The sequence below is a fragment of the Electrophorus electricus genome, chromosome 1, assembly GCF_041902795.1.
Source record: "Electrophorus electricus isolate QZ-2024a chromosome 1, ASM4190279v1, whole genome shotgun sequence".
In the NCBI taxonomy this organism is placed as follows: Eukaryota; Metazoa; Chordata; class Actinopteri; order Gymnotiformes; family Gymnotidae; genus Electrophorus; species Electrophorus electricus.
Window position 1 is genome coordinate 41,325,465 of NC_137497.1, and position 14,041 is coordinate 41,339,505.

The 14,041-nt window shown below is 45.2% G+C and overlaps 1 protein-coding gene across 6 annotated transcripts in view; it reads left to right on the plus strand.

Annotated features, from left to right (window-relative positions):
- Positions 1–617: 617 nt before the first annotated feature.
- Positions 618–14,041, plus strand: part of satb1b (SATB homeobox 1b) — a 41,625-nt gene continuing 28,201 nt past the window's right edge. For 3 of the 6 annotated variants that reach the window (XM_035526617.2, XM_081720147.1, XM_081720155.1), the window contains exons 1-2: positions 618–850; positions 12,457–12,702. In XM_035526617.2, the coding sequence (XP_035382510.1) occupies positions 12,486–12,702 (217 nt within the window). In that variant the 5' untranslated portion in view covers positions 618–850; positions 12,457–12,485. Of the gene's footprint in view, positions 851–9,693; positions 10,851–12,453; positions 12,703–14,041 lie in introns of those variants that run through there. The other 3 variants (XM_035526618.2, XM_035526615.2, XM_035526616.2) reach the window with 3 other exon arrangements.

Here is a 14,041-nt window from a genome sequence, read left to right on the forward strand (position 1 = left end):
GACAGTGCCCTGCTTTATAATTACAAATAATAGACACGGAGGTCTGAATGCATGTGCACGGATACCATCTGACGGAATGATCTCTTAAATGCGCCTTATATCCGTCTTTTAGTCCTTACTTACTTTTTTTTTTTTTTTACCATATGTCTAATAAGTAGGGCCATCTACATCACATTTAACTTAAACATGCTTTAAAAAGTAGTGAAGTTGCATCTCATATATCACATCTGTGATTTACGTGATGCTGTGTGAAAATTGGAAAAAAAAAACCAAAAAAAAACCATCCAGTGCGAAACTTTAAAACCAGTGACCATATGGGACTGCAAACAGCAACTGTTAAAGTTGTTGATTGCAGGTTGGAAATTATTTCGTGCAATCCTATTTTCTGACATTTAAACGCACAGTGTGTAAATATGAAAACGGGGAAGTGTTAACGCTCTCGTGACGGCCCACCTCTCCCCTCGCGCTGCACGGTTCCCTGGAGAGCGCGCGGGGAATCAAAGTGGGGCAAAGAGACGAGCTCCACCACAGCTGGCAAATCATCTTCTGAAGCATCAGAGACGGGGAGGGGCGCTTCGTCTACCTGACACTCTCTCATACACTCGAGCCCTCCCCCTCCTAGCTCTATCCCGGACCGCAGCCCACGTTGCGCACACTCTCGTGCAATCCGTGCGCTTCCAACTTTAGCGTTAATCAGTTGTGTGTGAGTGTGTGTGTGTGTGTCAGCCTTGGCATTTGACAGTTTTAGGACTTCTCCGGCTTTGGATCTCTCAAGGTGGGACGAAGCAGTAGAGATTTCTGAACTTTGGATGGAAAACGAGCGGCTTCGCGGTCACTGCTAACTTCTAAGGTAATGTTCCGTTTCCTCCTTCTGATGTTTTGCGTGCGGCATGTTTATCAGCAACACCTGCTCCAAAACAACGCGCTCTGTTATTGCAGAACTGCCGTACGTACTGTCAGGTCCTTGTGCTGTTCTCTTTTAGCAGCTGATAAAGAATAGATAACGCGACAAGAGGCGTTACGCAGCTCGCGAGAATCAACCTGCCGCCGGTGGATCCTAAATACTTTTACATCGACATTTGACCATGTCATATCATGTCGTTGCACTTTTAAGAAGTTCATCCCGAGGATAAAAAGTTCGGTCTGGTTTGCTAGTCTTGTGTGCTTCCTCTCACGTTTAATTTGTGAGAATTTCTGGTGGAGGTGTTCGTGTGCCACTCCTAATCCCCCGCATTGATAGGAAACGAGCTGATATTTCCTTGGTGTGAAGTCAAAACCCCTGCAAGTGCCTATGCGAAACAGACGTCCGAGAAATAGCTACAACTTAGCACACGTCAAAAAAAGAGGATTATTAACGAACAAGTAACTGTTGGACCGATACCCACGTTCTTGAAACAAGTGTTAATGATTATTAGTCTACCGTTTTTAAAATTATTTGTAAAACGTAATTTCGAGTTCCTCGTTTTTATTTTATTTTATTTTTATTTATTTTTTTTTTTGCTGCGTGTAAATATCGTATCTTGCCACTTCATAACGCTGAACCCAACCCATGTAGTCCCGGTTATTTGTGATCTCTTTCGAAGTTGGATCACTGTTGTAAATAACAGCGCTCGAACGGGCTATATTGTTTGTAAACAAGATGCGGTTCTAATTGAGATCTAGTAGAGATCTACTACCCTTATCAGGAAGAGACCACCGTATGCAGATGTTTTCGTGCAAACCACACACTAAAGAGTTTCACTTGATTCGTGCTGAAATGTATAAATACACAGGCAGCATCGCTTTGGCGGGTCTCGCAGTGTGTTTTGGGTGAGCACTAGGCTTCTCGGGTTCACCTGCCTTTTTCACTGTCTTGCGAATAACAGATCTTATTAATGAGCCGTAGCTCGTACACGTCTCTTACACTCTACAGATCACTGGTGTTCCCCGTGAAGGCGCAGACAGTCGAGTTTTTGACTCGTGACATGGTGAACACAGCTAAAGACTATACCTGCAGTCCTTAACCCCACTGGACATGCTTAAGTGCATCTTATACAGAGCATACCAGAAAATCTAAAATGAACTGAAATAATGCATTTCTTAGTTAGGTGTAAAGAAAACAGTGTTTTTAAAGATACGCCTCATGAAATGTTTATTAATTTTAAGCCTGTAAAACTTTAAGTGACACAAGCCCTCAGGTCCACAACCACAATTTGCCTGCACCATTTAATACATACATATTTTTATTTTTACTTTGTTTTCAGCCCAACAAGGTAGCAATTCGGTTTGTTATTGTGGTGATTTAGCACCTAGCAGCTCTCCTGGGTAGAATCTGTGTGGTTTATCTGGTCACTAATTCGCAGAATACAGCCCCAGAGCTTTTCCTGTCACTGTCGCTGCTAGTTCTTGTAAGTGCTGTTTAAGATCAAAGACACTATTATGAGTGTTAATTCCCCTGTGATGCTCTCACTTGTCTCTTCACACTCTCTTTCTCTCTCTCTCTCTCGCTCTTCTGAGGTCCTCATCTATACAGTTTGTTAATACAAAAACCCGGCTAGTTCCCATTGATCTCGGCTCAGGCACGTTATCGCCTCGTCGTTGGCATGACTTCACCTCATTTTCACGCTTGCCACTGCGAGACCACTGCGGTGACGGACAATGCGTGAACAGATGCCCGTTCCCCTGCATCACTTGATTCAGGGTTGACCCCCCCATCCAAACGCTCTGGTGTGCTATGGCTCAAATGGAGCGTGTGTCAGAATTCCCATTTGTGTTTTTTTGGGCAGCGTCTGGCAGCAGTTTTTGGATGTGATGGTTTTAGCTACCCGTGGTGTGATATGGTATGATGCGGTCAAATGTGTTCTGTGAAAGAAAATCCCTTTTTGACTCTAAAATGTCATAACTCTGAAGAACGTGCGGTTGAACTATATTTAAAAAATAAGTCAAAAAGCTGTAAAACTATTGTAAAGAATTTCAATTTGGTACATTGCCATTTTGAAATGTTAAGCAGAGCTTTGTGTTGCCCAAGCTCTTTTGGACAGCAAGGTGTGTGTGTGTGTGTGTGTGTATGTACATGCATATGCTCTTGGGGCACATATAGGTCAGTATACCAGTCCCCTAAAGTGGAAAAAGCAAGCGCACATCAAAGCCTTACCAGTAACTGCAGGAAGCCAGTCTTCAGAACCACTTCAGTTGCAAGCGGACACCCCCAATCAGGCCACATCTCAGTTTTACATACCTGCTTAATTGTCCTCCAATTTGTGAGGCATCACAGGCAGGAGTCAAACTGTGCCTTGGTTTCAGCAAGTGCGCTCGTGGTACGGCGTGCGGCACTTTACGAGGGACATGCTACTCAGCAGCTAGAAAGCCTACATCTGCCGTCAGAAACGGAGGAAGAAGGAGAGGGTACGAGAGAAGGTGAAACAACATTTACCCTCTACCCTCGGAGACCAATTAACCCAGCCAGTGCGCCAGGGGGTTGCAGTGGAGGGAGAAGGGCACCTCGGCGCATCATCAAAGCGCCCATCCTGGATGGATCATTTCCATTCTGTCACCCCTCGTTTGTCTTCTTCTAAGTGACAGGGCGCACAGGCACGCGGGTTGGTGTGCAGTTCAGCTACTCCGCGTTTCAGTCCCTATCTACTTCACCGGGAAGGATGAGGGGAAGAAGTGCTAACAGGTTCAGGGGCCCCAACAATTCCGCAGCCCAAGGTGCATTACGTGAACGTCCTGGTTGGTCGGTGTATGTGTGTGTGTGTGTGTGTGTGTGAGTGTGTGAAGTCAAGACAGATATCTAGGGTAAAACCACTCATTGTCTTCACCACCGCCATAATGAACGCTGCAGTGAAATAACAGCTCAGCAAAGAGGGAAATTATACTTGTGGTTGGAGCCCAGTAAATACCTGTTTAGCTGCCCGTGCATGTATTTATTAGACTGTCGCCAGTAAGGTGCCTCTGTCTCATGTCTGCCTTTTTCTGTTCTTTTTGTGTACGGCTGTTTGGAGATTCCTGTCTTTGGAAAGGCGCTCCTGTGACTCCTAATAGTGACTAAAAGTGATGGTGATTCATAGGCCTTTTTGATGACAAGCTGTAACGAGTTTAAAAAGAGAAGAAAAAAAGGAAAAAGAAAGAAACCAATGAGTAGGAACGTTATCTTAATGGGGATTGTTTGTGCATTCCTCGGCTCCGAGTCAAAAATGTAAAAAGGTTGGCAGTTGCAGCCATCCCACCCCAGATGCATTTTTCATGTGCGGTTCAGACTTGGGGTTAATTTTGCCACGTTTTCCAACTTTTGGCATGATGCTGCGTTGCCTCTGCATGTTTTACTAACATGACAGTTATGTGCACACTAAGGGAAGACTACAGTCTGGGTTTTATTGCTAAAGCGCATTAGTTTTTGGTTTTTTTTGTAGTTGTTTGTTTCCCAAACTGTCCTCTTTTCTGTGCAGATATGGAATTGTGGCTACATGCGCACAAAAAGCAATACTGCAAAAGTACGTCATGTCGATTTTGCCATGGTTGGAGTTGATGAAATATGTGTAAAATCGGTATAGCAATGTTATCATGTTGTGCAGTGCTGTTCTTAATAGAATTTGGAACGTGTGCACGGCAAGACCTTCAACTTCTTAAATTTTGAACAGCCTAAATTTAGAATATCCATATGTTTTTGATCTCCCATCATTGTGTCTTATTTCTATGCTTGTCGTTATCCGATCTGTGTAGGTTTTCTCGAATCCTTTGTTCTGGTGAAGCAACAAAAAGAAAATAGCGTGCGCATCTGACGGCTGCGCATGCAGCAAAGATCAGGTTGTTAATACCCACCCACATGTTCCAAAGAAACAATTTAAAAAGATATTCTCTTTTACTGCCGATGCATGCGATGCTCTCTCTCTCTCTCTCTCTCTCTCTCGCTCTCTCTCTCTCTTTCTCTCTCTCTCACATACACACACACACGTTTATGTACATACACATAGACAGAAAAATACATTTAGAAACACAGTACATATGTACATACACTTGAACAGAAAAAGAGATTTAGAAACGCATAGATTAGCTAGCAGTGAAATCTATTCAAATCTTCCCCTTTGCAATGCTGTACAGCTCCACGGATGACTTTGATCAGACATGCAAACAAAAATAAACACACATATAATGAACGGGGTGAGCAATAGTGTTGATAAAATGCTTTGTTGGAAACGGGGCCTGTGAGTTAGCTCCTGCCAAAGTTTGAGCAAAAGGGTTTGGAGCTGCCGGCGGAGCCTGGTGTGCAGAGCTGGGATGAGACATGCAGTTGGACCCTGGTTCGCAGGGCCCCTGGGACTAGCAGTGTCTGCACAGATGCTGCCTCCCCGCCACCAAGATTCTTCCACGTTTTTGGAGTCTTCCCGAGGGTCACGGCAGCGCGCAGACAAAGAGTTCCCCGGCTCTGGCTCTGGCTCTCGCGCGCACCACCCTTTCTCCCTCTACTCTATTAATTGTTGATATGCTGCGATCCACGAGGCAGAAATTAGAGGTCCCATTATTCAATCATGGGCTTCTGCCCTGCACTAGTGACAGAAAAGTAATTTCCAAGGCCTTGAAACTGATGTTAGCTGATTGTTCTCTGACTAATTTGTTTTATAATTTGATAAAAGCAGGAGGAATAAGCAGAGAGTTGAGCAGCTAAAGAGGATCTCTCTCCTTGTGTGCTGAGAGAAAATAATTGGTTTTAAATCATTAATACAGGATGCAGCAGGGGCGAAGAGAAGCCTCCTTTTGTGGTTAAACTGTTTAGTTGTGGAACCATCACTGCTGTGGCCAGACCTGAAGATGAGACCCTACCCTGAACTCAACACACACACACACACACACACACACACACAGTGCACACTCATACTCACATTGGCTTACATTTAGACTTTAGGAAGCCACAGGGGGATTTTTTTACAGTACACACTGCAACCCAGGCATAACCTGTGAAGTAAGTGAATGTTTCTGAACTACTACCACTCCCATTTTGGCCCAGCAATTATAAATATATATAAATGCATTTTTATATGTTTATGTATAACACACACACGCACGCACACACACACACACACACACACGCACGCACGCACACACACACACACACAAACACACACACACACACACACACATATGGATAGATAGATAGATAGATAGATAGATAGATAGATAGATAGATAGATAGATAGATAGATAGATAGATAGATAGATAGATAGATAGATAGATAGATAGATAGATAGATAGTGCTGCCATCTGTAGGAGTGTGTAATTATTATGAATGAATGTGTAATTAATATTATTATTAAGTGTAATTAATATTATTATTATTATTATTAAGCAATGTAATGCATATGAGGCTAATATACTGAATTTGACAGTTCTCCTAACCCTTAACATAAGAACTATTTAACCTGCAAAATAGTGTAATTCACACCCAGTGGCTTTGAATTCCAGGTCTGTGGTAGAGAACACACACATACAGTACGTACACATAGCTACTGTGTACTGCAGCACACCTTCCACTGAGCAGAAGTGAGCAGTGACCTCCAGCTCTGCAAAACCGCAGCAAGCTCCAGGGGTTCAGGCTCCACCTGCATGTGCAGCTCCACCCACGGGTGGAGCACGGTGAGGGGCAGAGATGGCTTGGCCCCATGCCAATCACACTAGTGAGCTGCGGAGCTCCACTTGGCTCCGATTTATAACCCAGACCCCAGCAGTCACGTTAACACACGTTTCACGTCGCCGAGCAGCCAAACACCCAGGCAACCGCGTAACGTGACGATCTGGCCCGCAGATCTTATGGCAAATTTTTACATTTCTGACATTTTGGGGGTTGCACGTATACTATAACGCAATATACACATAACCTTTTGGTTACTGTATAAATTCAATAAAAGGAGACATCTTTGTTGCAATGCCTTGAGGAAAAACAGAGAGGGCGTATCCTACCAACTAGTTTACAAATGCTAAAGATTTACTGCACCTAATAAAAAAAATCCCAAGGACTCCTCTGCTACAATACAGGTAGAAAGGAACAAAACCTACTGAGCATCCAAAAATATCATCTAATATTTGAGATCACTGTAATACCAAGTGTAACGATTAAAATATATTAAAAGATTGTCATTGGAAAACTGATCTGTCAACAGTGAGCTGCCTTGTGTGAAAAGAGCATGCTGCCTCATTTCTGTAAGCTAGTCTACCGTATGTTTTAAGTAAGCCTCTAGTTCTACTGATCATCTGTTGTTTTCATCAACAGCTTGGAGAAACTGCCCTTTTACATTTTGTATTTTTTTAATGTACTCTAATAGATCATTGGTTGTTAGATAATAATCATGGCTGATCAAATTATGGGTGCTCTCTGAAGCTCTGCCTCCTTCTGGATGTCAGAGATGGTGTTGTTGGGGAGCGTGCGTGTGTGTGTACGTGTGTGTGTGTGTGTGTGTGTGTGTGTGTGTGTGCGCGTGTGCATGAGTGAGTGTGTGTGTGTGTGTGTGTGTGTGTGTGTGTGTGTGTGCGTGTGTGTGCGTGCGTGCGTGCGTGTGTGTGTTTGTGAGTGTGTGTGTGTGTGTGTGTGTGTGTGTGTGTGTGCGTGTGCGCCAGGGTTCTTGGCAGAGTCAGCACCTGTTGGCAGAGTCAGGGCCCTCCTGGCATAGTCGTCAGGAGCTGTGTGACGAGGGTCTGGGATGGGCGTAGTGGATGTTACTGCCTGCTCTGGGCACCTCAACATGGCCGCCTGCATCAACTCACTTCCCCAGCCATAACTGCTCATCTCCTTCATGCTCGGCTTGGGAAAATTCAGCAGGCATCTCAGTACTAGACACACACAGGCCTGTGAATCTCTATACTAGACACACACAGGCCTGTGAATCTCTATACTAGACACACACAGGCCTGTGAATCTCTATACTAGACACACACAGGCCTGTGCAGCTCAGTACTACACAGGCCTGTACATCACAATCAGAACTGACACACACAGTCCTGTGCTTCAGATTCAGAACCAGATACACAGCATGCGGATGCTATAACGAACCTCTAATTGTGTGATTAACAGGGCCAAACAAATCCAGACGGTTTGCTCTTAGCCAGTCGAGCAGAATCGTTTTTTTTTTGGGGGGGGGGGGGGGGGGGTATGTTGGGTGATGCTAATTATTGCTGTTGCGCACGACCTTGTGAGTTTTTTTCTGAGAGAGGCCTGCTTTCACTGACTAGATTTGTGGGGTACCGACTTTGCTGTAACTGTTTACAGTATCACCTAGTTGCCCATTTGGGTTTTAGCTTCTGTGCCACTATCTTGAGGCTATTTTGGCTGCAGCACTCACCAATGTCTTGCGAGTACACTAGCACCCCCAGAGAGAGAGAAAAAAAAAAAGTAAGCTAAGTGCAAATTTGTCAGTGCCGGAAATATACTGTTTTTTCAACCTCAGGAATGCAAGCTGCAAAAGGGTCATGTGCAGAGATGAGTCTCAGAATGAACTAAATTCCGAAGCTTCTAGTCTGTTCTTCCGAGCTCCGTCAAAGAAACGCGCCAGTGTCTGACAGTGGTTTTACTGCGGTGTTTCGCACCTTACATGAGCCCTGCGTTGTTCTGGTTCATGTAGTACATTTGTATACGCCACTGACCACCTTACTGTGAGGCTTGCAGAAGTGTTAGTTTGCTCGCCGTGCCGGTGGGTTTCCTATTTCAAGAGACTATTGGCCTGTGTGAGTAGAACTTTGGCGCGATCATGTTCAACACCTCCAATATCACTAGTTTTGCCTCCTACACCTGGATGCTGTGCAGCGTGCGTATCTCAGCTGGTATTAACCCTCATTAAAATGTTTAATGCATACAATGACTAGAATAGAATATAAACATCCGAATAATATAATGAATAAATGTAGTCTCGGAAGTATAAAAACTTCGGTTTGAATCAGCCTGTCTGGGGGCGGGTAGCTAAAGTGACGTGTGCGCCCTTGGCCGCTGTGTCGGACTCACACGGCCTCTTCCACGCGGCCGCGGCTTTAGGACCGTGTCGCGTTTGCTTTGGCGAGCCGAGAGCGGCTTGGTGGAAGGCTGCTTGTTCGCTCAGCTGTGCGCTGTCACCTGCGAGTGCTCGGCTCGTCTGTCGTAGTCCCCCCCCCCCCCCCCCCCCTCCTCCCCGCCAGTAGCCGCACTCGGCGTGAACCGCCGTTTATTATCCACACAGAAAAAGAGCACGCCACGCTGCAACCTCACGGACAGATGGCGCGTCCTATTGCAATAAGCAATCTCGCACGAATCTAGAGCTTTCTCCAACTCTTTCGGATAAGGGAATGTTAACGGCGATGCGATGTTTCTAAAACGACTGTTATAATCTCTGGGGACTGTGAAAGAATGACACGGTCGTGTTATGGTAATGAACTTAAAATAATAAAAAAAAAAATTTAAAAAAAAATATATATATATATATATATTTTACACATATTGCGTGTGCATTAAAAATCAACCACGTCCACAAACAATAGGCCATTATTTTTGAGCTCCTGTAGAAGTACAGTAGCCTCCTGTCTGTAGTGGTGTCGGTTATGACTGCGCTAGAACAATATGGCTAAATCCGGCAGCGTGTACCCATTTGCTGCATTTGCTCAGCGGGTTTTTACAAAAAAAAAACGACATCGTGCTTTGTTTCAAATATTTCACCTGCATTTTATTTCTCGAGGCGCTTTGCTCGTGCAGTCCGTCCTGCGTGCGCGTGGATGTGCGCGTGTGTCGTTCAGTAATAAATGCAGAACCGCCTCACTCTAATCAAGCTGATTAAAAATTCCTGCGCGCACGGCCGGAAATCGCACCGTCCTCTCGTGTTTTCGCTGCACTTTTACTTTATTTTCGGGTCGTTCCCCCGCCAGGACATCGGCCGTCACGGGAGGGTGCCTTCGGCGACTCGAAATACGGCTTGAATCCGCTTGTTTCGGGGGGTATTTTTCTTCTTCTTTTTTGAAATGAGGAGGAAAAGGAAAGCAGGGGCAGCGCTAGCACCCGCGAGGGGAGTGATGAGTCAATACAACTAATAATTTAATGGGGACAGAGGGAAGGAAAGGGAAGGAAAGGGATCCCCGTCCGGACGCGAATTCAACGCACTGAAACCAGTGTAAGGCAGGGAGCTTGCCACGCATCTGTAGCACGCCTTATTCGCCTTCGCCATCGGAAAGTACATCGCACTTTTAACCTGTTTGGAACCGCATATCGCACCTCGCCGTCAGATGAGATATCGGCTCGTTGCTTCGTTTTCATCCACACAGAGGAGGCAAAGTGCCACGGCTTTCGCGTGTTTTTCCTCAACGATGCGATGCCAGGAGACTGTATGCTCCGAATTGTGACAGCGACCGAAAAAGCTTACTTTAATTTCAGACGCGTTGTTCGCGTACGAACGCCCGGTTTCTCCTGGCGGATCTACTCCGCCGACGGTAGCCTATAAACTCAGCCGAACTCGGCACTCTCTCCGCAGAAAGCCTTGCTCGTTTTTGCTCAATTAATGCGTTTGCAGTTGTCCCCGTCCGAGAGGAGACCAACGACTTTTGTTGATTTTAACGCCGCGGTCGTTAGCTGGCCTTTAATTTGCCTTTAATTCATGACTTCCCCACGAACCTGGCTCTCGCTTCCCTGGGACGTCTGCACTTTAGACTGCTGATCAGAGACTACAGGATTCCCAGGGTTTTTTGGACATGATTATTGCATTGTGGACAGCGTGAGAGAGGAGTATTTCACCAAGGGATTGATATTCCATCAAATATCAGGCCATTAAGCTGCTTCACGAGCATCACACGCTAAAGTTTCCCTTCTGACAAAACTTGAAGCCGCTGTTCCCCCAGACGTCCTTATATGCTTTCGAGTTTTGAACTGGTAAGTTTCATGCTATAACGTGACATTATAACCGACTTTGGTTGTCATACATGTACATGAATAATTGTTTCCATCCATTTTGTTTAGAGAGATGCACAGAAACGGACGCCACATAAAATTCATGACACGATTTATAGGCTGGTATTGTTTTTCTGAATGTTTGTTTCTTTCTGCCTCTTTAATGTGAAATATGACATTACACCGTTGTATCCTAATGCAAGATACATGTACAACTACCCAGTTGTTCAAAAGTTTTGAGCAACAAATTTAATTTTTTTTTAACCCAACGTAAGAGGGCTATTGTGTACATATATAATCCCCATAGGTGAAACTTATTCCACATCAGCTCACTGGAATTTACAGCTTTAATATATGGATTATAATGTGCGTTCTTTGTAGCAGGGCTTGATAATAGGCCCCGCTAGTATTGCATTTTTACTGTGCAAGTGTATTTCACAGTGAAGAGGCACTTATTCTTTAAACCTGTGTGACTGTTCCACTGCCACCTGGCCCACCATACACCGATTTGTTTGGATAATTTAAGAAGTCTGCAAAAGATGAATACCACCAGCTTCGTGGGCCATTTAAATAAAAAGAGAGAGAGAGAGAACAGGAAGAAGAAGAAAAAGAAATCCCTTGGGTGTGAAACACGCCTCCCTTTTTGCCTTCTCTGGGGTGAAGAGCCTCATGTGTCACTACTTGCGCAAAAGTATTTACTGATGCTCGACCCCCTTTTTTCAGTTCCCTAGAACTGGCACTCAGCGTGTGTGGAGTGGTTTGGTACGCGGAGTGTTTTGCGCAGTCCTCCTGGTGCTGGGTGGGAAGGATCACTGAACAGTGCAGTGATCACAGGAGTGGAATCCTCTACAAATGAATGTGTTTGCACGAGAACAAAAAGAGAGAGAGAGAAATTAGCTTGTTTGCACTGCACATGTGATTCTGCAGTGGGACCAGCATACATAATACATGTTCTAGAAAACAAAACAAAAACAAACACAAAACGAGCACAGGAACATGATGACAGCATCGCAAGATTGTAAATGCCACATAATATTATCCTGGATTAGGGAGTTTTTCTCCAGCAAAGACACATACCTGAATCATATAGTGTTCTTTTTGTTGTGTTGGGTAGTAAAGTAGCATTTGTGTTTACAAAATCCAATATTGTTTGATTTTGAGGAACAAAATGTATTCCTCAAGGTTATGAACATTTTGATGAATACCTGCCATCTTTCCTTTTTTGTGTGTCAGGGCAGTTGACGTGGCCGGTGTGTATGCCACAAATTCCAGCTGTTTTCTTAGATTTGGTTTTGTGCAAACCTTGCATGTATGGGATGTCTAAGATGTGAGACACAGCTGAACATTTGTGTGCAGGATCTGCATGAATAAAATGTGTGCATTCATGTGGAAGACCAAGCAGAATGGCCCGCACTCCTGACTTATGGGAGTTGTAGTGGATGATGTGTTTGGTTTAACTGTGCAGAGTGAACGCCACTCCGGTCAGAACCACGCCAGCACCTGTCTGGCTCCAGTCTGGGCTGGCGGTTCTGATGCAGGGCTCTTCCTCTCTCCCCAATGCCCCACCCCCCCACCCCGGTCTCAGCAGGTGCGAGCGAGCAGTGGTGCTGAGTCACGATGGACCACCTCAGTGACGCCTGCCTGGGGAAAGAGAACTGTGAACTGGTGGGCAGCCTGAGCGAGGCCAAGGCCCCGCCGGCCAAGCTGGCACGCCTGGAGCAGAACGGCAGTCCACAGGGCCGTGCCCGCCTCGCAAGTGCCGCTGGGGCCAAGCTCTCCGCAGTGGGCTTCAACAAGCCCTCCACGCATCTGCTCAAGACATGTCACAAGAGGGGTGAGTAACCTTGGGGGAGCCGGTGTGCATAGCGTTTTATGAGTCAAGGTGGCTTACCCTTACAGATGCGTGCTGGTCAGGGACCACACTGGGTGTACTGCTTCACTCAGCAACACACGCACACAAACAGGTGACATCATTTGGAGAGTTTCTGCTGCATATGGATAGAAAGGAAGAGTGAAGAAGGTCTCTCTTTTACTAGAGAGTTACAGTTCTTTTCAGAAGTGCATAGATACCTAAAACAGGTATCATTCTTAGAGAGGCAGGACTAGAATGAGGTTTGGGTTAGTTTCGTAACGTTAACGTGGTGCCCTTCTTGTTGAAGGTGGCACCTTGCGTAGGCTCTTGCTGAGGGCTCACTACAGCAGCCAGCTCTCGCTGTAACATCCGAGTCCTCAGCCCTGGCCCAAAACGCCCTCGTCATCCTCCGTGTGCCCAGGATGGGAAGCGGTGAACTCTCGCTGAGCATTGGCTGGAGTTTTGGGCGCTACGCTAGGCATTGTTTCTGCTGAAAAACATTTAACACGGGCTCTTCTCAGCTCCCGTGAAAACAAAGCACATATTGATCCCGAAAGGAACCCACACAGCAGTCTTTATTGTCGGATCTTTATCTGTTAAAATTGGAAAAGCCCCACTTCAGCACATTCTTCGGCATCTGTTCGCGATCATCCCTGTTTATTGATTGTTTGCCAGAAAATGTTAGCATCCTCAGGAAGGTCATGCTTCACAGATCAGAAACTGAACTTATGATATTCTGCTTTAATATTCCTCCCCTTATCTCTCTCTCTCTCTCACACACACACACACACACACACACTTAGACCCATGCATCCAAAAAAATGCATCCTTTAAACCTTCTGAGATTCTTCAGATTTCAGCAGCATAGATTGTCGACTGCCTGGTATTAAGTGATATTTGCATAGTAAACCCCAACACATGATAACTTTGGACAAAGACTCTTAATTATTATTTTTTTTATAGTACAAAGTGTTTCCAAGTATACACACTTGGAAAGCCCAGAGCTATAGGGTGTGCAGGGAGCTGCCGCAAAGCATCATGGGAAGGGCCCTGGGAGCTGTCAGGAGAGCGTCCCTAATGTTCCGAAAGGGAGTAATCGGTAGAAGAACCATTTTGAAGCTCAAGAAAGCAACTCCTATATCAGTCTCAGCCATGCAATCACCACACCGAATACCTTCTGTTTATGTTTCTACAACATTGTAATGTTGCATGCATTATTCTGTAGCGTGTGTAATTACAGAAAGATTGATCTGGCACTGAGATTCATATCGCATTAATAATTCTGACTGATTACTGTCAGTCATCTCACATGTCATAGATA